Source organism: Bufo gargarizans, chromosome 2 (genome assembly GCF_014858855.1).
Source record: "Bufo gargarizans isolate SCDJY-AF-19 chromosome 2, ASM1485885v1, whole genome shotgun sequence".
In the NCBI taxonomy this organism is placed as follows: domain Eukaryota; kingdom Metazoa; phylum Chordata; class Amphibia; order Anura; family Bufonidae; genus Bufo; species Bufo gargarizans.
Genome location: NC_058081.1, coordinates 51,110,420 through 51,136,686, shown reverse-complemented (window position 1 = coordinate 51,136,686; position 26,267 = coordinate 51,110,420). Strand labels below are relative to the sequence as shown.

Here is a 26,267-nt window from a genome sequence, read left to right as displayed (position 1 = left end):
TTAAAACCTCTTTTGAACCAGTCCTCCTCTCTTACTACATGGGCCAATAATCAGGGCAATTATCGGGAAGGAGTCTTCCTAGGAACGCTTGTTCCTGTTGATTGCTCTGTCCAAAGATGTTGCTGATCACTCGAATGAGCAAATGTTCATCAGGCGAAGGCATTGCTGGTGTTGACACCTAAATCTTGGTTTCTGGGCAGCAGATTGTGCTCCCATAAAGCAGAAGTGATTGCTGAGTGTAAATGCATCTTTCACCTACTGTACCGAGTAGGCAATTTTTGGAAAAAAAAAACAGTTGGTTCCTGAAAATTGCGTTCAGTGTCGGCCCATTTAAGCCTTAAAGGCTATGTACGCCTTTTGGAGGAAATTTTTGTTTTATGATTGCATTTTACTTATTTTTGGCTAAAAATCATATTTTCAATTGGCCTTTATTAGAAATATTAAGCTGTCTTGTCACAAAGAGTTAACTTTTTTTTTTTTTTATGTGACTGGTACTTTCACATGGAGGTCATCTAATAAACCTCATCTCTAAACTACTAAGAGGTCATAAACACATTTAAGCCACATTCTTATCAGTAAGATAACTGAGCTATAGTGAGTGTTCATAATGTCAGAGAGCAGAGATAATGAGCCCGTCTGCTCCTCAGATGACGGAAAAGACAGAAAATCCACAGGCTACTACTACAGCATCTCAGCTATCTACATAAAAAAGATTCCATATTTTTAATGAAGACCAATTGAAATAAAGCAATAATAAAATAATATTGCCCCCAAAGGTGTACATAGCCTTTAAGATGCAAACCTCGCCATCGTCAAGCTGTAGGTACACAGCTGAGTCCTGACCACAGACGTTGGGTCATCACAGAAGAGCCACCTGACATAATACCGGCAGTGGTCAGCAACGTCTGTATATGAGAATGCTACTGAATATGATGGGTGACTGCATTACATTCCCTTGTGTAGTCCTCTGAACGACTCTGGGTTCTTGCTGATCGGCAGCCATTATCAAGAAGAAAATCGCTCTCAGACGTTCCTTATACATTAAGAGGTCTGCCTTCAAAATTAAAAAGCAATTAAGAAACCAACAGATGGAGGAAAGCAGCAGCAGCAGCGCTCCGTGGATTGTTTTATTGGATCCTAATGTCTGCTTTATTTTTGCGGCTTCTCCTTCAAGCTGATTTTTTTTATTTTTTATTATGTGTTAGCTTGATGACAATCCGTTTGCAATAACAAGGGCAGGGAAGAGAAAGGGACGCACACGTAGGCCTTTTTCGCTCGCTGTGAATTTTGCTACACCAAGAAGGTCCAGCCATAGGACTTTTGGATTGCTAGTGATGGGTAAGGCTACTTTCACATCAGCGTTTTTCCTTTCCGGTTTTGGGATCCATCCTAGGATCTCAATTTCGGAGGAAAACTCTTGTTTTTTGTCCCCATTAATTGTCAATGGGGACGAAACGGAACAGAGTGCACCATAATGCATTCCGTTCGGTTTGTTTGTGTTCCCATGCCGAACAGAAAAATGCTGCAAGCAGCATTTTTGGGTGCGTCATGGAACGCGGAGCAAGACTGATCCGGCATGTAAGACAATGGTGTCGGATCACTTTTCTCAGACGCAAAAGAAAACGGATCCGGCGCCCGTTGACTTACAGTGGTTTTAGAGATAATACAACCAGATCATAACTGATGCAGCTGATTGTATTATCCTAACGGAAGTGTTTTTGCTGATCCAGGATGGATCCAGGAAAAAGGCAGATGTGAAAGTAGCCTAACACAATCAGTGGCAAGTTACGTTATTGTCTCAGTATAGCTACGGAAGTAAGACTAAGCAATACAAAAGCAGAAGCGACGCGCCATAGCGTCTCATCTGGTGGGGCTGTGCTGTTGTAGTGCAGGCATATTACCACGCTCCGGTCTCCCTGCGGGATGTGCTGGGAGTGAAAGCCAGAGCGGTGTGAGAAGTACTGCCCAAGAACAGGAACTAGAACGGCAGCAGCCACTAGGGGGCGCTTATCATTTATCTCTGTGGCTGTGTGAAGGAAAACCGGACAGAAAATAGTCTTTACAGTTGGAGGTGCCCTTTAATAGTTTCATGTTCTGAAAACACCTCCTATATAGGTCTCTGAGCCCAGAGAAGCTTAGATGTAATGAGTCTGTGAAGGTTCTCATTTATCCAGGTCATGGTATATATCTGTAAAGAATAAATCAAGGCAACTGGACGTACTGTAGATTTCTTGAAAACGTTTCACTCGTTCTTCCAACGAGCTTTCTCAATTCTGAGTGACTGTACAAAAATTCTGGGAATAAATATGTAACTGAATCCACATCTGGTAATTATACCCAGCATTGGGTCAAAGGTGTTGATTCCATTATCCTAATTGGAGTCAGTAGGTGATAAAGACTTCCCAGAAAAAGTCAAGACAGCATTGTATGTGGCAGACAATAGATGTCTAACCCCCCCGCCTCTATTCAAGCTTGGCTTCTCCATTTTTACGTAGATGGCCTCCTTCACGCCTCGTTTGGCGTAATGAGTTACGTTTGGCTCCTCCGCAGGTGCAGTACTCCCTGGTGCGGCAGTTAAACTGGGGGCTATGCATTATATACATCAGAGGCTATGGATAAACTAGTCGGACACCCTCTTTAAGGGAACAGACCGCTATACGTATGCTACAATAACATTCATTGCCTTTTCATCCAGGTGAAGGGTACACACCGGGAGAAGTATCAGTCAGTAATAAGTCAGTAACAATAAGTAAGAACTGGGTTTTGCGAGTCATCTGACTGGCTTTCTCAGAATGACTTGTACAAGAAATCTCCGATATTAAAGGGTTTTATGCTTTTTCTATATTGATGACCTGTCCTCAGTATAGGTCATCAATATCAGATAGGCGGGGGTATGTAAGAAGCTATTTATGTCAACAGTTAAGCTTGGAAAGGTGGAGAGGTGCGACATCTATTGTCTGACACAATGCTGTGCAATCCACGTCTTACCTCCATGAAGTGCTGGTCCTCGTATTGATTATGATAAACAGATTGTGCTGAATGAATTATGAGTTGCCAGTATTTAATGCTGGAGATTTCTTGTACAAGTCATTCTAACAGAGAAAGCCAGTCTGCTGACTAGCGAAACGTCTTCAAGAGAAAATACATCGTCTAGTTGCTCTGACTTATTACTACTGATACACCATGGCCTGGATAAATGAGAACCCTAGGGAGAAGGCTAGTCATTTCCATTCCATTATGGCTTATTTTAAGATTGTCTTACACCTTCTCTTTCTGTAAATAAAAAATAAAAATAATTACCGTGCAATCATTTTTTAAATTCTAGCTTTCTTGAGAAAGCTGGGTGACCATCAACTCCTGCGATGGTTAGCGCCGAGACTCAAGAATGGCATATCTAGACGGAGATGCATTCTAGATAGACGGTTTTCAGTAATTAAATTTGCCGTTTAGGACTTTGGTCGGCAACCTTTATTGGAGCTGTAATGGCAGACCTATTGGTTTGTCATACAGAAGGGGGGGACTCAAGGGCTTAAGTTATTTTATTGCAGAGCTCCGTGTCATCTCTGTAATCCTCCTTAAGATCTCTCCGTCTGTTTTTCAGCAGAAGATGAAGAGCTGTCTCCAGCCCCTTCTCCTGAGATCGTCACCAAGAAAAAGAGGGGACCCAAGAAGAAGATCCGAGACAAAGAAAGAGAACCGAGAGCCATAAAAGGGCGGAAACGCAAAAAGCCTGTGAGGGATTTTATTCTAATTTCTGTTTTTCTTATCCCACTCACATATGTGTAGTAACGTATAGGCCTATAGACCAGGGCCGAGGAGCAGCTGATTACTGGGAGTGAATCGTTCTTTCCTGACAACTGGCTGCTCGTTCAGTGGAGGTGAAGCTCTGCATTTACAGTCAGCGATCACCTCCACAGTATGAGGAATTGCTAATGCTATGGCTTCTCCTCATACAGTTGCATTTCTTCTGGGCAGCAGATGCCGTTTAGACACTCAATGAACGACTGTTTCACTCGATCATCGGGTGATGTGTGGCACCTTCTAGACTGGCAGATTATCAGAAACGAGCGTTCGTAGGAAATGAATGGGATCATTTTTAACGGCCGTTAGACAGGAGTGCACCCGCCTAACAGCCATTAAGAGCGAGTACCACTAGTGAAAAATGCCCTTTTAGCGGTTAAAATAGAAGAAAATAGGTTGCCTCCTCCACTTGCATGTGCACAGTCAGTCGCTCCTCTCTTGATGCAGAAGGACCTGAGCTCCCGGCATGATGACGTCACCACGCGCTCCCAGCCAGAAAATCGATGCAAAAATGGATGGAAAATGACCATGAAAAACTGCCCATTTTACATGGCCATTTTTGTTTTCACTCGTGTGAATGTGGGCTTAGGGCTTTTTCACACGAGCGGATGCCGTGTGAGTAATCCGCTGCGTGAAAGAGGGCCAAGCCCCGTTCCGGACAGCAGAGACACGGAGCATTAACATGATTGATAACGCTCCGTGCCTCTCTGACCTTTTTACTACAAAATCACAGTGAGACAAAGTTGTCACCGTGATTTTGTAGTAAAGAGATCAGAGAGAGGCAAAGAGCGTGATCAATCATGTTAATGCTCCGTGCCTCTGCTGTCCGGAACTGAGCTTGGCTCTCTTTCACGCAGCGGATTACCCACACGGGATCCGCTCATGTAAAAGAGCCCTTATTCTTTTGCTGCCAGGGTTTTGGGGAAAATGTTCATAACTGATTTAAATAAAACCTGAATTAGGCCTCTTTCACACTACAGTTTTTTGCGTTCCGTATACGGTCAGTTTTTTGCGTTCCGTATACGGTCCGTATATGGAACCATTCATTTCAATGGTTCTGCAAAAAAACGGAATGTGTTCCGTATGCATTCCGTTTCCGTATTTCCGTTTTTCCGTTCCGTTGAAAAGATAGAACATGTCCTATATTTGGCCGCAAATCACAGTCCGTGGCTCCATTCAAGTCAATGGGTCCGCAAAAAAAAACGGAACACATACGGAAATGCATCCGTATGTCTTCTGTTTCCGTTCCGTTTTTTGCGGAACCATCTATTGAAAATGTTATGCCCAGCCCAATTTTTAATATGAAATTACTGTATACTGTATTTGCCATACGGAAAAACGGAACGGAACAACGGAACGGAAACGGAACCACAACGGAAGCAAAAAACGGAACAACGGATCCGTGAAAAACGGAACGCAAAACACTGAATTCAACATACTGTAGTGTGAAAGAGGCCTTACAGTGAAACCTTTAAAACGGTCAGAAAAATTTGCTTTGTTCTGTCCTGGGAATCTGGTCTGGTGGTAGATTTCTCAAAAAGGTGAGATTTCATTGTATAAGGTAAAAGAGATGAGCAAATTTCTTATAATTTGATTTGGGTTTATTTCGGCTGAATTGACGGTCCAAGTTGATTCTGGTCAGATTTATTCAGAAAGTGCCCTGATTACAGACTCTCCCCCTCTCTCACCTTAATTCTCCCAAATTGATAGACATAGAATTTGTGTTCGGTGGAATCAGAACTTTTTGAAAAATTCTGGTTGAATTTTCGAATCGCTCATCTATATTGATATTATACCCACATATTTTTTGAAAGAACATCCCTGGTACATACACTACCAGAAAATGAAGAAAGAACCCCTGGAAAACTTTAAGGAGCTCTCCAGGATTTGTATATTGATGACCTATCTTTAGGATAGGCAGGGTCACATTAATACTGGATGGCATCTCCCCTTGCTGGGATACAGGTGGCCACTCTGGCATGGTGATGGTCATACAGATGCTGGATCCTGTAGTATGTAATTCCAAGCTCTTCCACCTTGGACCGGCAGTTCAGCCACGGTGGTTGCTGGCTGCTGGGCACGGGAGATCCATAACACCATCCAGTCCCAGACATTCTCGATGGGGGAGAGATTTAGCGATTAAGCTGGTCAATGGAGCTGCTGGAGACCCTGAAGAGCGCATTGTGTAGCACGGGCAATGTGTGAGTTGGCATTACGTTGTTGGAACACCACATCTCCTGACTGAGTCAAAAAATGCAATAGAACTGGTTCTACGATGTCCTGTAAGTACTGAAGGCCGGTTAATCTTCCCTCCATGAAAACAACGGCCATATTAGCTTATTGCGTCCCACACCATGACACCTGGTGTTAGTTCTGCAGTCTGTGCACTACGTATGATGGTAGTAGGTGTTCTGCAGCCCTCCTGTATTCAGATGTGGCCATCATTAGTACCAAGCAGAACCTGCTTCATCTCTGAACACTAATGTTTGCCATTGATATCTGCATCACTGTTCCTAGAAGAAGAACCTTCTGCCATTATTCACATAGTGCCATTAGGTACCATGCCTGTTCTCGTTAGTAGATGTGTTATTCCAACAAGATAACACCGCCCACATGGTGCCCGTTCTACACAACAAGCTTTTCAGGGTATCTACCAGTTCCCAAGGCAACTCTTCTCACATCAGACATGTCTGGGAGGGCCATGGATCTCCCACGCAGAGCAGCCAAAAACCACCTTGGCTAAACTGTGGGTCCAAGCTGAAAGAGCCCGGAGTGACATATCGCAGGAGGAAATCCACCATCTGTATGACCGTCACCATGCCAGAGTGGCCGCCTGTATCTCCGTAGTAATTTGACCCTCTCTGCTGAACCACATTAAGTTTTCCAGGTGTGTTTTATTTTTTTTATTTTTTTCCATTCCATTGTTTTTTTTTTTTAAAAGGCCACCCAGAACTTCAACTCATGGGTGCTTTCGTTTAATTTTGCATCAAATCTAACATTTTGTAATGTAAAAATCCACGTTAAAGTCTGACCCAGGGTCCATAAATATCACTTATGACCATGTCTACATGCACAAAACTTAGCATCCCCAGGAGAGACCAAACATATCAGCGACCCAGAGCCCAGTAAACATTTGAGTCACGGAACTGACAAGTTGCTCAGGGGATGAATACATATGCAACTGCTCGTCTTGTCTGATGGTCAGAGGTTCCTGCATCCCCCTCCGCACTGGAGTCACTGGAAGCTGCCCATGGTGGTGATGGCAATAACAGGCTGTGCTCCTTCTTCCTGCTCTTAGTTGCAGCTCCCTGATCCTCCTCTCTGACCTCAGACAAGTGCCGCTTTGACCCAGTTATCAAGACCGGTCTTGATTTCCCCTGTGTAGCCGAAGGATGCGCCAAAATTATGCTGCGGCGCTGGTCTCGGCATAGATTTCGCGTGTCCTCACACAGGCTGTGCGACAGACAAAAATTTACGGAAGCCTTCCCATCTTCGTTCATGGCAGAAAACTGGCGTGAATGAAGATAAATGTGCCGACCCTGCTGGCCAAGCCCCCTCCCAACCTCGCCACGCCTTCCTTTTTCGCCTGTTCAAAAAAGGGGTTAGAAGGAGGAAAAGTCACAAGTTATGCCATAAAAATGGCATGCGACAAAGATTTCCACTTTTTCACGCCACAATGGTGGTGTAAGTAGCATGATAAATGTTCCCCCGAGTCTTGGAAGAAGGGATGCAAATGATCTCTTAGCAAGCTCTGCCTCCAGATGTAAGGTAGCTGGCCTATGGCTGGTATTAGACCAGCAGATGCGGCTGACGATTGTTGCGAAGGAAGCGTTCCTTCTCCACAATCGCCTTCTTGTCAGTGGAGGAGACCACTGCTATTGCATGCAGTGGTCTCCTCCACAGTATGGGAAGGAGCGATCACTAATGCCATCGCTTGTCCCCATTCAGACTCATTTGCGTGATTAGACGGCACCTTCTGCCGCCAGCAAACAATGATTTTTTTAGCATGCATAATAATTGTAATTGCCCGATGAACTTTTAGGGCTGTATTACAAAGGCAGATCATCGCTAACGAGTGTTACTACGAACGTTCCATTAGCGATGATTTACCCGAATGTCTGCAGGTGTAAAACAGCCCTTTCAACCTTTAAACAGGCCTTAAGACATGACCTGGATAATAATTAAGCCAGCGCCTCATATGCAGACAGCTGTTTCGGGGTGATTGCTACTCATCAGTGCAGAGCAGAGACAAATCTCTTTTTGCACCAATACTCTCCCTTGCCCTGTACTGAATCGTGAGAAGCAAGGGCTGCTTGTTTATATTTTTACACTGCTAGGTAGAGGCTTCCACCTAGCAGTGAACCCGGTGATGTCCCCGGCACTAATGGGCAGGCTTTAGCTCTGCCCTAGTCTGTAAAACAGGCTAGGGCAGCGCTAAAGCCTGTCCATTAGTGCTGGTGACATCACTGGCAACACTGCTAGGCGGAAGCTTCTGCCTAGCAGAGACCCGGTACATCACCGGATCTAATGAAAAAGCCCTTTTCCTGCACAATTCAGCACAGGGCAAGGGAGAGGGGCTGCCCGGGTGAAAAAGGGGATATGTCCAGGTTAAGCTGTGAACCCGGACAACCTCTTTAACTGAGTGAGAGGCCTAGGTCAGGATTCGGGAAACTATGTCTGCTTATGGAGAGCACCTAAATGGTGTGAGAAGTCTTATAGGTCATACATACTCCTTTGGAATTATGGGAAGAGAGTATGCAAATGAACTCGTAGCAAGCTCTGCCTCTGATGCAGCTATCCTAGGTAGCTATCCTGTAAGTCAGTCTTCAACCTTTGAGTAGGCCTTGAGACGTGACTTGGATAATAATTAAGCCAGCTGTTTTTGGGGGATTGCCCCTCATCAGAGCAGAGAGAACTGGATTTACTGAGCGGGAGGCCTAGGTCAGGATTCAGGGGCTACTTTATTTCCTTATATTCGAGTTCTGCCAATCGAGTCGTAATGTATCTTATATGTACTTGGCAGTGAGAGGGTTAATCCAGGGAAGGGTGGTGGGTCACATAAAGAATTGTCATACCCTACTATTCCTCCCCCCCCCTCATCCCCAAATTATTTATCATCTTCGCCTTTATCTGATGTTCCAGGAAAGCGATGACGACCTTAACTGGGACGTGGGGATGGGAGACCATGTCTCTCAGGACAGCGATGGCGAAGCCGGAGGAAAGAAAAGGAAGAAGAAACACAAAGAAAAGAAAGAGAAGAAAACTAAGAAAAGGAAAGAAAGATGAGGAGGTGGTGGTGGAGCGGAAGGTCCGTCCTCGGCGCATTGCAGTCGGTGGGGGGAGGGGGGGGGGCGGTGTTGCTGCATTGTAATTGTGCTGTACCCTAATGGTGGTCCATGCTGCTGTATTCCCTCAGGTGGAGCAGAAGTCCTCCGTGGTGCTGCTGGCCAGCTGGGGCTTGGAGGACGTCGATCACGTTTTTACAGATAGCGATTATCACACACTGACGAACTACAAAGCCTTCAGCCAGTTCATGAGGTACATTCGCTGCTCTCTGTGTTGCACTGCGCAGGGTGTAGGGCTTTCATCTATACGTGACCCTGTCACACGCCTGCTGTGTCCATATCACCCTGCAGGGGGTGGGGCAGGCAGACTCTAGTGGGAGGAGCCTCTGCATGACTCCATTCTGTCTGTCACTTTGCTCTGAACGGGTTCTTGCTTCTGTCCATGTAGCCTTGCAGCAGCAGCTCGCTTCTGTTTATCTCTGTCATCTCTGGATGTCACCGGCTTCCATTCCCATTGCATTATGTCACCCTGTAACTAAAGGGATAGACCCATGGCTGTTTGTCACTGTGTACCTTTAGGCCTCTCATTGCCAAGAAGAACCCCAAAATCCCCATGTCCAAGATGATGACCATTCTGGGTGCCAAGTGGCGGGAATTCAGTGCCAACAACCCTTTCAAGTCGTCACCTGCGGCAGTGGCAGCGGCGGCGGCAGCAGCTGCAGCAGCAGTGGCCGAACAAGTTACCCTCCCTGCCAGCGTTCCCCAGGCAATGCCAATCCGCAGAGCCAAGACCAAGGAGGGCAAGGGTGAGCCCTGAGGAGCAACCGTTCCCTGGCAAAGCAGGAAATGCCTGTTGTTTGAGCTCTGCAGCATCCATGCATAATGAACCCCTGCCCATTCCTGCAGAGCACCGTCACCTCACCCCCACGTAGTCTCTGTCAGTATCCTCTGCTCACTGTTATTTCCATCTCAGGTCCAGGCCATAAGAAGCAGAGCAAGAGCACCCGGGTGGCAGAGCCCAAGAAAAAGCCGGGCAAAAAGAAAATGACCCTTCTGAAGATTAAACTGGGTGGAGTGAAGCGCAAAGCTGGCAGTTCGGTGGGTGAAAAATATGCTGATTTTGGTGGAGGTAGTTGTGGGGCTGTCATGTATGGTAGGGCAGTAAGTTATTACAACTGTAAAGACCGCTACCACATTTAAAGGGGTTTTCTGGGAGTGCAATATTGATGACCTATCCTCAGGGTAGGTCATCGGTAACAGATTGATGGAGGTCTGACTCCCAACACCCCCGCCGATCATTTGTTTGAAAGAGCCTCGGAGCCTGGACGTGCTCTGCAGCTTCCTCGCGGCATCCATAGCACAGTGCCGTGCGTTGTATAGTGGCTGTGCTTGGTATTGCATCCCAGGCTCATTTGCTTGAATAGGACTTAGGCTACTTTCACACTAGCGTTTTTGCTGGATCCGGCAGGGTTCAGCAAATACGCTTCCGTTACTGATAATACAACCATCTGCATTGTTATGAATGGATCCGGTTGTATTGTCTGTAACATAGTAAAGACGGATCCGTCATAAACTCCACTGAAAGTCAATAAGGGACGGATACGTTTTCTATTGTGTCAGAGTAAAACGAATCCGTCCCCATTGACTTTCATTGCTGCAGTTTGCTGTCTGGTATGAGAACGCAACCAAATGGAACGGAATGCCTTTTGGAGCGCTCCGTTCTGTTCAGTTACGTTTTGTCCCCATTGACAATGAATGGGGACAAAATGGAAGCGTTTTTTCCCGGTATTGAGACCCTATGACGGATCTCAATACCGGAAAATTTAAACGCTAGTGTAAAAGTAGCCTTAGCCGCACAAAGACATGTGATGTCAGTGGTATAGGAAGAGGCCACCGCACTATACTGGGCGCAGCAGACTGTTCAAACAGCTGATCGGTGGGTGCCAGGAGCCAGACCTCCACCAGATATCAATATTAAGACCTTCTTGATGCATTGATTTCCTGTTTTTGCGTTTTCATTTTTGACTCCCTGCCTTCTCGGAGCCGATTTATTTTTCCGTTCACAACGCCATGTGCTTTCTAATAGCATTTACTATTGCTTATGCTGTAGTGGGAAGCTGGAAAAAATATCCAAATGGGGTGAAATTATAAAAAAAAAATGCAATTCCACAGTTCTGTTAACATTAAAACTGACCTCTGTGCTTCATTCCTGGGGTCAGTATAATTACAGGAATACCACATTTATATAGGTTTTTCTTGTGTTCTAATACCTAAAAAAAAAAAAAAAAAAAAAAAAAAAAAAATTTACATTTTTTTCTTTTCTTTGCCTCCCCATAACTTTTTTTTCTCGTGAATGGCATTGGTGGACACACCACCATGGATATATGCCCAGCTGCCAATAGAAGGCGACACTAGGAAGGAAAAGTGTTGGCTCAAATATACTCTCTGCACAGACACTAAACTAACCAGTTCTAGTCTAGTGTCCGTAGGAGGCAGACATGACCTGCTCTGTTTTTATCGCAGGTCTTGCTGCTTTTTTATTTTTTATTGATTTTGTTATTTTTCTCCGCAGGCTTCTGCCTGCTGCAGGATGGGGCTTCATCGTGGACTCCACTTTAGTAGCCCCCCTGCGTGCACGTACCATTGTACTTCGCCAATTACCCAGTCCCCCATTACTGCATCCGCAGTGGCATGATGGCAATTCCACCTCAGTGCGAGCTTGCTGAAGGGGTGACCCTGCGGTGCCTGAAGAGGTCGGACGGTAAGTACTCTCCCCTGCGTCCTGTCCCATGGGGTCTCCAGGGTTAGTTCCCTCTTCTGGCCAGGGGGTGGGCCCCTGGGCTCCCTTCTCCTTCCTGACCACCCATCCTCCTTCCCGGCCTTCCCTTCTACTTTAGTCCCCGGTTTCTGTTGGGACTAGGCCTCATTTTCTCTGGCCTGTCCTCGGGTCCCAGGTGCTCTTTTTGACCAGTTTTTCCCCTCCCTGGGCTTTGCTTTATCTCAGGAGCTCCCCCCACCTGTTTTTTCTTTCCAGGAGGGCCGCGGTTCCTACCCACCGACGGCGCACCTTTCCAGGCACTTCATTAATCGAGGCCCCGGCTTTTACCTCGCCTAGGCTGCATCCTCTCCCGTCCACCCTTTGCTTCCTGGGCTTTTTTCTTGGCCCCTCCCCGCTTCTGTCGGCTCTTGGGAGGGGTCTTCTCCCCTCCTATCCCACTCAAGCGCGGGCTTTTGCCCTGGGGGCAGAGTTTACATTTCTTCTGCTTCGGGCCTCCATCTTGCCAGCACTTTGTGGAGATCTCCCTGCTCTCTTCTGCAACTGCTGCAGCACCTCTTCGGGGACACAGCATCTGGGGTTTGGTAGGACAACCTCTGGCTGGCTACTTTTATTTTATTTTTCCTCAGGCTCCCACTCAGCCCTCATGTCCTCTTCCAGAGAAGACTCCCGCTCCCCCCCCGTGGTCGCCACGTACTTTGCGTGTACCCATTGCAATAGGAAGTTGCCATGCGGTCAGCCTGACCCTGTTTGTGCACAGTGCATTGCCCCAGGCCCTCTCAGGACGCCCTGACCACCCCCTCTGTGTCGGTCCCTCCTGAATGGGCCTCTTCCCTGTCTCAAGCCATAGGGAACCTACTAGTCTCTCCCAATCCATGGTGGAGCCGCTGGACCGCTTGCCTGGCCAACTTGCGGCTGCCTCGGCCCCCCACAGGGACCACTCCGCGGAAGGGGCATGCCAACGTTCAGACACCAGGTCCCGCAAACGACCTCAGGGTTGTCTCAACTATGTCCCGCTCCTCCTCTGCATCCTTTGGTGACTACCAGGACAAGTCTGAGGCTGGCTATGAATCTTCCCCTGCTGCACCTTTCGCCGCCTCGGGGGACACCTCTGACTCAGATTCCGAATCAGAGCAGAGTACATCCCTGTCTGCAACCATGCAGGATCTCATCAGGGCAGTTCGGGACACTTTTCACGTGCAGGAAGACCCCTCGTCCTCGGCTCAGGGATCTGTATCTTTCCGCCATTCTAGGTGGATCTCGATGCACTCCTGGCCAAGGAGTGGTGTCACCCGGTTAGGCGTCTTCAGCCTGCCAAGAGTTCGGACGTCCTCTTTCCCTTTCCCGAGGAGTCCATTACTATGTGGTCTGTCCCTCCTCAGGTAGATCCACAGGTGGCCCGTCTTGCTTAGGCCACCACCCTCCATTTGGCCAACGCTGCTTCCTTGTCTGATTCATCGGACAAGAAGATAGACTCCTTGTCCAAGTCTGCGTTAGTGGCAGCGGGTTCTGCTATATGTCCCACCTTTACTGCATCGTGGGTGGCAAAGGCCTGCGTGGTCTGGGCTAAACAGCTTGTTTGGTCCTTACCCCCGGATTCTACGCAGGGGGAGCTCCATCTCCTTGCCTCTTATCTTCTCCTGGCATCCCGGTATCTTTGCGATGTTTCCCTGGAATTGGCACGCCATGCTAGCAGGGTGGCCGCTAACTCTGTGGCCATTCGCCGCACGGTCTGACTACGTGGTTGGGCAGCGGATGCCGCCTCCAAAAAGGCGCTCATTTCTCTTCCCTTCCTGGGTGGTAGGCTTTTTTGGAAGCACTTGGAGGAGCTTATTTCTGAGGCCAAGGGTCGGAAAAGTTCTCTCCTGCCCCAGAACCGTCCCAGCTGCCGCCGTCCTATGCCTACCTCATGATCACAGAGTTTCGCTCCTTTCGGGACTCCTCCTGTTCGTCCTTCCTTCAAGGCCAAGCCCTCCTGGCACACCCTCCCTAAGCCTTTCAAAACCCCAGTCTGCAAAGCCATCATTTGCATGACTGTTTTCTCCCGCTCGAGTTGTCTCCTTCAGTGGGCGGTCATTTGCTATCCTTTCAGGATCACTGGAGCGCAAGCGTGGACGACGCATGGGTTCTGGAGGTAGTTTCCTCCGGATACAAAATAGAATTTTCTGCCCTTCCCACAGGCCATATCTTCCAATCGTCGCCGCCCAGGTCCCCCTCCCAGACGGCCGCTTTTTTTCAGGCCATTCATTCCCTTCACGCACATGGAGTGATTGTTCCTGTCCCTACCTTGGAACGTTTTCAGGGTTTTACTCCAATCTCTTCACTGTTCCCAGGAAGGACGGTTCTCTTTGCCCCATTTTGGATCTGAAGGCGCTCAATTATTTTGTCTGAGTGTGTCACTTTCGCATGGAGTCCCTCAGGTCGGTGATTGCTTCCCTCGAGGTGGGCGAGTTTCTGTCGTCCATCGACATCCGGGATGCTTATCTGCATGTCCCCATAGCTCTGTCTCATCAAAAGGTACCTTCGCTCGCGGTAGGTTCTCTGCATTTTCAATTTGTGGCATTGCCCTTCGGCCTGGCGTCTGCCCCGAGGGTCTTTACAAAGGTGTTGGATCCCCTCGTTGCACTTCTCCGTGCCAGGGGAGTTGCAGTAATACCCTACCTGGATGGTCTTCTGGTGAAGGCTTCGTCCCGGGAGGACAACCTGTCCAGCCTCCACATCACCCTGTCCATGCTATCCCAGTTCGGCTGGCTGGTGAACCACTCCAAGTCCTCCCTTGTTCCCAGCAAGAGGATGGATTTCCTGGGCATGGTCTTCGACACTCGCCTCGGACTAGTGTTCCTTCCCCAGGACAAGGTAGTGGCTCTCCAGTCAGGGGTGGCTCGCCTTTATTAGCCGTCTCCTCTGTCCATCAGGGTGTGTTCTGGGCAGGATGGTTGCCGCCTTCGAGGCAATTCCTTACGCCCAATTTCACACCTGGTCCCTTCGGTTCTCTATTCTTTCCCGGTAGAACAAGTCTCCGTCAGGCCTCGACCTTCCGATTCGCCTTTGCCCTCAGGTCCGCCGGTACTTACGTTGGTGGCTGAATGCCCAAACTGTCTCCCTCGGGAGATCCTTCCCCCCCCGTTGGCAGATGATCTCCACCAATGCCAACCTGGTAGGCTGGGGGGCTGCCTTAGGGTCTCTCACAGCCCAGGGTCAGTGGTCGATACAGGAGAGATCCCTGCAGATCAAAATCCTGGAGCTCAGGGTCATTTACCTAGCTCTCTCCTGTTGGACTCCCCTCCTCCGCTTTCATCCTGTCCAGATTCAGACGGACAACTCCACTGCGGTGGCTTATTTAAACCACCAGGGGGGCACCATAAGCGTGGCGGTCCTGAAGGAAGCCTCTCACATCCTGGAGTGGGCAGAGGGACATGTTCCCGCTCTCTCCGCTGTCCACATCCCTGGAGTCGACGGTTGGGCAGCCGACTTCCTCAGTTGCCAACGTCTCGACCTGGGCGAGTGGTCTCTCCATCCAGGGTTTTTATACAGCTCTGTCAGCGTTGGGGAATCCCAGACGTGGATCTTTTCGCCCCCCAGTCTGAATCACAAACTTCCGCTTTTTGTCGCCAGGTCTCAGGATCCTGAGGCTCTTTCGGTAGACGCCTTGGTGCTCCCGTGGTCCCAATTCAGTCTCCTGTATCTCTTCCCTCCCCTTCTGCTTCTTCCTAGGGTACTCAGACGCATCAAATTAGCTCGGGTCCCGGCCATATTGGTGGCTCCGGACTGGCCCCCCCCAGGGCGTGGTACGCAGATCCTGTCTTCCTGCTCACCGATGCTCCATGGAGGCTACCACTGCGTCCTGACCTCCTTTCGCAAAGTTCCGCTGTTCTACCAGAGTTTCATTTAACGGCGTGGTTGTTGAAGCCGCGGTCCTGAGGTTCCGCAGCCTCTCAGAGTCAGTCATCCAAACTATGCTTCATGCAAGTAAACCCCATTCCGCCAGGATTTACCATCGTACTTGGAAGGCTTATTTTGCCTGGTGTGAATCTGGCGAGGTTCACCCTCTTCTTTTTTCCATCCCTAAGATTCTTGCCTTTCTTCAGGCAGGCCTTGAGAAAGGTCTCCGCCTGGCCTTCCTCAGAGGCCAGATCTCGGCCTTGTCTGTTCTTTTCCAAAGGCCCTTGGCTTCTCGTTCCCAAGTGAAAACCTTCCTTCAGGGGGTGGCTCATTGCGTCCCTCCATTCCGTTCTCCAGTGAAACCATGGGATTTGAATCTGGTCTTAGATGCCCTTCAGTCCTCTCCCTTCAAGCCCTTGATGGAGATCTCCCTTTCTTACGTCTCATTTAAGGTTGCCTTTCTAGTCGCGATTACCTCCATTCGCAGAGTCTTTGAGCTGGCGGCACTCTCTTGCCGGTCTCCCTTTTTGGTTTTGCACCAAGACAAGGTTGTCCTTCGCCCAGTCCCCTCCTTTCTTTCCAAGGTGGTTTCCGCCTTCCATATTTTTGAGAAAATTGTCCTGCCTTCATTCTGTCCCAACCCCTCTCATCCCAGAGAGCGATCTCTCCACCATGTGGATGTGGTTCAGGCGCTCCGTCTGTATCTCCAGTTAATGGAGTCCTTCTGTCGTTCTGACTCTCTCTTTGTCATCCCTGAGGGCTTACGTAAGGGTTTACAAGCCTCCCGTTGGATTCAGTCAGCTGTCAAGGAAGCCCTATGTGGCAAAGGGCCGTGATCCCCCTTTCCGGTTGACCGCTCACTCCACTAGGGCGCTCCGGCATCTGGCCTCTGCCTCCCAGAGCCACCTGAGCCTCAGTTCACACCTTCTCCAGGTTGTACCACATCCATTCCTTGGCCTCTGCCGATGCCAGTTTGGGTCGCAAGGTTCTGCAAACGGCTGTGCGCTAGGTTTTTCGCATGGCTGTTTCTTCCCACCCTCGGGGACTGCTTTCGGACGTCCCATGCCATTCACGAGAAAAATAGATTTTTGTACTTAACGTAAAATCCTTTTCTCTGATACATTTGGGGACACAGATCCCACCCTTGTTGTTTTTTTCTCTTCGTTAGACTCTGCGATATTGGTCCTCTTTCTGGTTTAGGACATGTTGGCTTCACTTTTCGCTCTAGATTTTGGTGCTCCTAATGCTTTAGTACCAACTGGTTAGTTTTGTGTCTGTGCAGAGGGTATAGCCCATCTGGGTGGAGCCAACACTTTTCCTTTCTAGTGTCGGCCTCCTAGTGGCATCTGGGCATATACCCATGGTGCTGTGTCCCCCAATGCATCTAACAAGAAAAGGATTTTACGGTAAGTACAAAAATAAAATTTTTACATTAATTTCTATGGAGCTGTGTGAGGGTAGTGTAGCACCGGATATAGAACTTTCGATACCCAATCGATACTTTTACATCGCACCATGTTCTCCTCAGCCGGCACAGTGGAGAAGGCTATGACGCGACTGCCGCTGGCCACCAATGAGACGATAGTAATGAGGAGGAGGGAAGCGGCTGTTAACACTGCGCCACCAATGAATATAATTAACCTGTTAATACAAACGTAAGCGTATCACACAGACGGCACCCAGCCTCAATAACTGGGCATGCAATCCCACGATCTCCGTCAATTGACCCCTCAAATAATTTTTTCCCCATTTTCCAATAACAGACATGGTAAATTAAATGGTGCCCTTAAAAAATACAATTTATCCTGCAAAAATTAAGCCCTCATATGGCTGTATAAACGGAAAATTATAAAAGTTAAACGTAGGAAGGAAAAAAATCAAAACGCAAAACCAAAAATGGGCCCATTGCTTAAGGGGTTAAACACCCGACATCCGAAGTACATGCAGATGCTGGCAAGGGGCTAATCTAAAGCGCTGTACATGCTCTGTAACTACCAGTAATACAATGGCCATGTCATTTCAGTATATCACTTGAATAAGCAACCCAGAGACATATATGGCGCCGCTTATCTCTGGGAAACCTGTGGCCAGTTGAATTTTGCCCATTTCATGCAGATCTGTTAACAGTCTCTCATATCTGTCAGGTTTAGATGAGGAGAGGCCCACTGGGACTCCATACTTTAGTAGAAAATTAATTAGGACACATGACCTGAAAGACTCCCGTCAAGCCTCATATTGTAATGTTATTTGTCATGCTCTGGTCTCAGCAGGGCCCCACAATGATTAAAGGGGTAGTCCAGATTTTATTTAAAGCCTGAGTCCCAGCAGCTCCTGTAAGGGCTGTGACCTCCTCGCAGCTCACCAAGCACAGAGCTGTCCATTGTATAACATCTGTGCTTTGTATCGCAACTCTGACCACGTGACCGATGAATGTGGCGTCACATGGCCTAGGAAGAGGCCTAAGCGCTCATCGAGTGCTGCGGCCTCTTCATACAGCTTATCTGCGGGAATGCCAGGAGCTGGACCCTGGCTGATCTCGTATTAATGACCTATTGTAAATCCTGGAGAACCCCTTAACCTATAGAATAGAGAGGTATGCAGTTTTATAATATATATGGGATTAGATCACTGCTCACTTATCCCAGTGCAGTAGACACCTGTGTGGTGCATCCCTGGGTTATCAGAATAGGACTAAACATGGGTCGGTCTCATTAACAGGATAAAGCCCTAGTTTGATCGTGTGCCTTTCTAGGGCACGGTTTTTGCTTGTTTTGGTCATGGTTTTGAATTTGATCCTCCCCTCTACCCAAGGTATCATTACTTTTCATCTTTTTCACCCTATAAGACGCACCCGCCCATAAGACACACATAAGTTTTAGAGGAGGAAAATAAGAAAAATATTTTTCATTAGACTTTAGTTCAGAGCCCCAATTAGACCCCTAATATTAATCAGACTTCAGATCAGACCCCCAATGTTTCTAAGACCTCCATTCAGATCTCATATCAGAGCCCCATGTTAATCAGACCTCGGAGCCGGCAAAAAAAGTGTGGAGCCGAGGAAGACCAAGAAGCAGTGAGTACAGAGCCCACACGGGGATCTCTACATTCACCGCTCCCTGGTCCTCCCGTACTAATGAGTGCATCCATAATGGTAGTACTCATTATTATTATTTGCCCCATAAGACGCACTGACACCCCCCACCCCACCCCCCACACACACACACACTCTGGGGGGGGGGGGGGAGTTCTTCTTATAGGGTGAAAAATACTGTAAATACATTAAGCATTGTAAAATCCCATTTATCCAGCACCTCAATCCAAAAATAGGCCAAAATTGGATTAGCAGGAGCTCACCTGATGGTCCAGCGCTTGACTTCTTAGTGACTCTGGTGGTTAGTCCATGACATCTCTGTGATAGGAACTGGCATATTTATAGATAGGAAGGGCGAATGATTCAATAGTTTCCAATAATCGAACACCACATGCACCTATAATATGGCGTATTATTGGAACTTTGATATGTTTGATATGATGTTTCATCCTTCAACCTGTTGTATCAGGTTCACCAAAAGGCCACAAATGTAAATCGGTGAGAGCTGTCCATGTTTTCCCGCAGAGCGAGGAGATGGAGCACCCGGAGGTGTCCGACATGGAGGACTCCAGCGTCCACAGCTCTTCTGCCCCTTCCGACAGCTCAGGAAGAGTAAAGAGAAAGAGAGGGAGACCGGCTGGAAAGAAGAAGAAGAAAGGTAAAGTGTGGAGAGGTGAGAGAACTGTAAGAAAGCCCCAGATATTTGGTCGCTCAGTTCAGAAACTTCTCACTTTCTCTTTTTCCACATCAGTTGTCGTGGAGGAAGGGATCTCTGCGGGTGAGGGCTATGAAACGGACCACCAGGACTACTGCGAGGTCTGCCAGCAAGGGGGCGAGATCATCTTGTGTGACACGTGTCCCCGGGCTTATCACCTGGTGTGCCTAGAACCAGAATTAGAGCGAGCCCCCCAGGGCAATTGGAGCTGCCCCCATTGTGTAAGTAAAAAAATATTTGGTGGGTACAATTTATGGAGCTTCTCACCTGAGGTCCAAATTCTGTGCCGAATAATTTCCTAATTGTCAGAGCGCTGTTTTTCTGATACAGAGCTGCAAACCCCCTGCTTCCTTTCAGAAGTCTGTAGTTAAAGGTAGCCTGTCAGGAGGATTTAGGCTCCAGGTGGCACCAATCGGTTATACAGCACGGTAATAGGTTGACAATCATGCCCATATCGTAGAAAAATCTGTTTGAAACCGCGCGCTATATCGGCTTGAAAGAGTCAACTGGGCGTCGCTGTAATCCTGAAGAGTCAGGCACTCTGAACACGCCCCTTCTAGACTGGCTGCCATCTTGGGCACTGCACTAGTTGACTTCTAGATCTCTGTAATCCCGCCTTCACGGTTTTACCCGCGTTTCAGCACAGACTGTTAGCACCTTGAGCTGGTAATACCGAAACATGAACAGTGCATTCAGAAAGTCTTCAAACCCTTTTTCACATTTTGTCATGTTGCGGCCTTGTGCTAAACTAAAGTTCAAGTTTCTCCCCATCATTCTGCTCTCAATGCCCCATATATAGAAAAGTGAGAACAGAATGTTAGAAATCTTTACTAATTTACTGAAAAGTAAAATCTAATATGGGCAATGTCTTCCTGGCGCTTGTACCCTCCTTCTCTAAACATGGCTGCGGTATCGCAGCAGGACCGCATAAAATTCTGCACAAATATACAAAACTTGTGACCAGTTGTAACATAAGTTACCTTACTTGTGGTTATAGTTCCGCGGCGTCTATCTTCCTCTATATGCAGTAAGGGGATCAAGCTGTGTATGGGTCTGGTGTCTAGGCTGTGGAACTCGCACTCTCGTCGAGCGGATAGTGACGTCACTATATGAACTGCACATAGTTGTCATCTCCCCTATTATTTGGCCTCACCACCTCTATCCCACAGAAAATAGAACCGGCAAACTTCCCATCATGTTTTTCTTTATAATGCCGTGACCGTGGGTGTCCCTCAAACTTCCTTTGACTATTATAGAAATGTTCTCCCACCCTTTTCTACAATTGTATTTTTGTACGGCCAATATAGACCTTGTTACAGGGGCATGTTATTACATATATCACCCCCCAACTATTGCATGTGATATGTTCTCTTTATATTATAGAATTTTATTGTTTTTTGACATTTTGCAACCTACACATTTTTTGCATGGATAAAAGCCTTTTTGTTGCCCTTCATCCTTATGATGTTTCACACTGTTGTTATTCTTTCTAGTCCTACATCTCCTCGTAGACGTCATCATATTTCTTATGTTTTTTGCCTTCTGATAAATGAATCTCGGTACAGTGGGAATTCACTCTCCAACCACTTTATCCTCCTTTAGGGCATTCCAATATTTGTTGACAATTTTCTTAAAAAGTGCCACTTGGCCATTGTATGGTATAATAATGGGTGGCATTATCTTTTCCTCCTCTATTTCAGTTTTTACCCTCCCTTTTTCCCCGAATAGGATTTATCTATTAAGCTGTCCTATTTCTATCTTTTGTTCTATTGGTTTTTCTGTGCTATAACCCTTTAATTCAAATCTTTTTTGCATATATTCCACCTCTTTCATACTCTTCTACTTTAGTACAATTCCGTTTTATACGTAGGAATTGGCTTCTCGGTATGTTTTCTAGCCAACGTGGGGAATGGCAACTTTCTTTGGAAACGAAACTATTTGCATCTGTTGGTTTATTAAAAGTTTTTAAGAGTATAAATAAAAATTATTTTTATTTGGAATTTGCGCCTAGTTTTAGTAGTAAAGAGATTATTTTTTGGGATTTGACAGTTTTTATTGAAGGAAATAAATTATGTTCAAAAACATGCAATCCGGGGGAAGGTAGTGCACGGTATCCTATATACTTATTGAAAATCTCACATTTACATAAGTCTTCAGCCCCTTTACTCAGGATAGAAGTCCCCTGTACAGCCTCCAGTCTTCTTACACATGGTTTGGGGGATTTCCTGCAGATCCTCTCCAGCTCTGTCAGGTTGGATGGGACTGTTGGTGGACAGCCATTTCCAGTTCTTTTCAGAGATGTTTGATTGGGTTCAGGGTTTTGGCTGGGCCACTCAAGGTCATTCACAGAGTTGCCCCTAGGCCGCTCCTGTGTGGTCTTGGCTGTGTGCTTAGGGTCATTGTCTTGTTGGAAGGTGAACCTTCTGCCCAGTCTGAGGTCCAGAGCACTGTGTATCAGATTTTCATTGAAAATATCTCTGTACTTTGCTCCACTCAGCTTTCAATATAATAATATTAGCAAAGACATGTGCACTCTGCGGTCTTACTAAACTCTCAAACTGATGTTAAAATTGAGAGATTAGCCAAGATATCCTACTAGGAGGACATGTCTGAGCCAGAGCACCGCGCCAAGGTTTCTCAAGTAGATCGGGTCCTAACACTCACCTACCTGAGCCGTATGGGCAATACCAGTGGCTAGTGGGCGAATTACAGGAGCGTGAGGTCCGACTCGCAGACAACTCACCAGTTACCTCTAGCATGGATCCATGCTAACAATGGCAGGAGGGAGGAGTCTGCGAGTCCCACTCAAGAATGGCTGATATGGCCCAGGCCACGAAGGTGCACCTAAATGTAGCCTGTGGATGGAAAGCAGGCACATTTAAATTGGAGTTTATACACCTCCAGGCATCTCTATATACAAACAAGCTGAAAAAAAATATATATATGGTGTGGTGTTAAACAGGCAGGAAGTGCTCAAACCCATATGCATGTATATACAGGGGAGCAAATCCTGCACTTGTGGCCTGTTTCTAATAGCAATCCCCAGCAAACATGCATACAGTGTAGAATGCCCGCAGTGGACCACAAGTACCATAATAAACATCCTACATCCACTCAGCTTTCCCCTAAACTTGACCTGTCTCCTTGTCCCCCACAGCATGATGCTGTCACCACTATGCTTCACTGTAGGGATGGTATTAGGCAGCTGATGAGCAGGGGTGTTTTCCTCCAGACATGACGCTTACAATTAAGGCCAAAAAGTTCAATCTTGGTTTCTTATCTTGTTTCTCAGCTGTCTGAGAGTCCTTTTGGTTCCTTTTTCCAAACTTTCTTGTGTCTTTTTTTCTGGGGAGAGGCTTCTTTATGGCCACTCTGTCATAAAGCCCAGATTGATGGAGTGCTGCAGTCATGGTTGACCTTCTGGAAGGTTCTCCAATCTGCATATAAGATCTTTGGAGCTCAACTAGAATGATCATTGGGTCTCACTAAGGCCTTTTTCAACTGATTACTTCCATAAGTGGCCTCCATAATTCTTACTTCCATAAGAATTATGGAGGACACTGTGCTCTTGGGTACTTTCAGCGCAGTAGAAATTTTTTGTCCCCTTCTGCAAATCTGTGCCTCCACACAATCCTGTGTCTGAGCTCTACATGCAGATCTTTCCTCCTCATGGCTTGCTTTTTGCTCTGATCTGCATTGTCAGCTCTGAGGACTTATATAGACAATCCAATCAACTGAATGTACCATAGGTGACTCCAATCAAGGTGTAGAAACATCTCAAAGATGCCCCCAGAGCTAATTGTCAAGTGTCACAGTAAAGGGTCTGAATACTTTTGTCCATGGGAAATTTTAGTTTTTCATTTTTAATAATTTTTTTAAATTCTGTTTTCCTGTCCTCGCTATGGGATATTGAGTGCAGAATAATGGGGAGACTGGATTTTTTAAATTTAATGCACTGTAAAACTCTCAAGTGATAATACAATTCACTTCACTGCTAATGACCGGTAAGTGACATAGCGTTGGCTCTGAGGCATCAGTCAAGCTAGGAGGGGTGTGTGATGCACCAGAGTGCCTGACTCCGGCCTGGCTAGCAGCAACCCCCAGTTTCAAGTCCAGTTTTCAAACATATTTTTCTGCATTATGCATATATGCATATAAAAGGTTGGTGACAGTATGGGGCCTCAATTTGGTTCCCTTTAATTTGGGGTGTGGGATTTCAGCTGCACCATAACACCACCTTTCCAGTAACTACCCTAGAAGAAGACGCATCCGTTCTTATGCTGCTTGGTCTCCTATTGAGATAGGAATGAAAATTATTTAAAACCGTATCAGCATTTAATGTGCAAGCCATTAATACTGTGCAGTTCTGGTTGCAGGAGAAAGAGGGAGTCCAATGGGAAGCCAAGGAACTGGAGGAAGAAGAGCTGGAGGAACGTAGGCGAAATAGGCGGGAAGAAGAAGACGACCACATGGAGTTCTGTCGAGTGTGTAAGGATGGTGGAGAGCTGCTGTGCTGTGATGCTTGTGTATCATCCTACCACATTCACTGCCTCAACCCTCCATTGCCCGACATTCCACATGGGGAATGGCTTTGCCCACGATGCACGGTAAGAACTGAGGAAGGGCGAGGCGGTCCTGAGGACATGTATACAGCAATCTCGAGTGCCAGTCTTTATTTCTCCCACTTACAATACTTATGTGGCCAGGTGACTACCAGTTTAGATTATCAGTATCTGATCGGTGCGGACTAACACCCAGGAACCCTGCCGATCAGCTGTTTGAGAAAGCAGTGGTGCTCGCATTAGCGCCACCTCCTTCTCCAGCTTTCCCTAGGCCATCTGATGTCAGGTTCATCGGTCATGTGGTCTAGTACAACCGCAATATATGGCACTGTGTTTGGAGAGCTGCAAGAAGGGCTGCCACTCTACTTCTACTGCTGGTGCCTTCTCAAACCGATGATCGGCAGGGATCCAGAGAGTAGGTCATCAGTTAAAAAATCTCAGAAAATCCCTTTAACGGCACAAGCAATCCTTTAGCTATTGAATTCACCCTGTAAACCCATGTTCAAGAACTCAAGAGAATGAATAGATGAAATGTTTTAAAAAGCTCTCTGTTTTTCTGTTGGTCCACAGTGCCCAAGGCTAAAAGGTCGGGTCCAGAAGATTCTGCACTGGCGTTGGGGGGTTCCTCCAGAAGGAGTCCAAGTTCCTCAAATACCAAGTGCTACTGCCGATCAGGAACCCCCCAGAAGCCTGCAGGGGAGGTCAGAGAGAGAGTTCTTTGTCAAGTGGGCAGGAATGTCGTATTGGCATTGCTGCTGGATCACAGAGCTTCAGGTGCGTGTGTTCTCGTGAGGCGTTCATCTCGGTCTGATGCATTTCTAGTTTAGCCTTGGATGGAGTGAGAAAAGTTCTTCAGTTCACAGACATCTAGGCATTTGGACAACTTCTCATTGAGATGACAGCCCATAGAATAAAAAATGACATTTGTCAAAATATTCACTTTGGAAAATGTGCATGCTCTCAGCCAGTCAGATGTTTCTCCACTACTGTTCCTCCTCCTCCTCTCTCACAGCTTGCCTCTCACAGACATAGAGAAAGAGAAGCTGCTTCATCCCCCTCCTTCCCCCAGTCTAGTATTTTCTGTATTACTAGAGAGGGATATTTTTGTCAGTGTCCTTTAGGCGGTTACCGCTCCCTCTTCATCGTTTTCTTTACTGCTCTCCTTTCAGCTGGAGATATTCCACACGGTCATGTACCGCAACTTTCAGAGGAAAAACGATATGGATGAGCCACCGCCTTTTGATTACGGCTCAGGAGAAGATGAGGGAAAGAGCGAGAAGAACAAAGATGCCGAATACTCCGACATGGAGGAAAGGTTCTACCGATACGGCATCAAACCCGAATGGATGATTGTACAGAGGATTATCAACCACAGGTAAGAGGGAAGGTGTCTATCCTTAACCAAACAGATTTAATGTTTTTTTTTCCGAATGTTTAAGGCCGAATGCACACGGACGTGAGCGGTCCGTGGTATCCCTGCCTGGCATCCTGCTGACAGCAGGAGTGCACAGTGTCATTGGTTGCTATAAAGCCGTGCGCTTAATGCCGCCGCTGCACTACAGTAATACACTCGTATAGCTCATATGAGTGTATTACTGTAGTGCAGCAGCGGCATGAAGCGCACAGGCGTCATAGCAACCAGTGACGCCGTGCGCTCCTGCTGTCGGCAGGATGCCAGGCTGGGATACCATGGACCGTTCACGTCCGTGTTCCACGGCCGTGTACATGAGGCCTTAGTCGCATCCCACAGCAAAAGCCATGGTCCACAGAGAGCTTCCAAAGCATCAGAGGGATCTCATTGTTAGAAGGTATCAGTCAGGAGAAGGGTACAAAAGAATTTCCAAGGCATTAGATATACCATGGAACACAGTGAAGACAGTCATCTCCAAGTGGTGAAGATATGGCACAACAGTGACATTACCAAGAACTGGACGTCCCTCCAAAATTGATGAAAAGACAAGAAGAAAACTGGTCTGGGAGGCGACCAAGAGGCCTACAGCAACATTAAAGGAGCTGCAGGAATATCTGGCAAGTACTGGCTGTGTGGTACATGTGACAACAATCTCCCGTATTCTTCATATGTCTCGGCTATGGGGTAGAGGGGCAAGACGAAAGCCTTTTCTTACGAATAAAAACATCCAAGCCACGCTACATT

At 47.2% G+C, this 26,267-nt stretch overlaps 1 protein-coding gene across 1 annotated transcript in view; it reads left to right on the top strand.

The window, feature by feature from the left end:
• Positions 1-26,267, top strand: part of CHD3 (chromodomain helicase DNA binding protein 3) — an 86,788-nt gene that overhangs the window by 20,766 nt on the left and 39,755 nt on the right. The window contains 11 exon segments of the mRNA XM_044278900.1: positions 3,602-3,732; positions 8,944-9,075; positions 9,077-9,109; positions 9,218-9,339; positions 9,666-9,892; positions 10,060-10,184; positions 19,361-19,493; positions 19,587-19,771; positions 23,927-24,157; positions 24,683-24,886; positions 25,282-25,487. Of these exon segments, the coding sequence (XP_044134835.1) occupies positions 3,602-3,732; positions 8,944-9,075; positions 9,077-9,109; positions 9,218-9,339; positions 9,666-9,892; positions 10,060-10,184; positions 19,361-19,493; positions 19,587-19,771; positions 23,927-24,157; positions 24,683-24,886; positions 25,282-25,487 (1,729 nt within the window).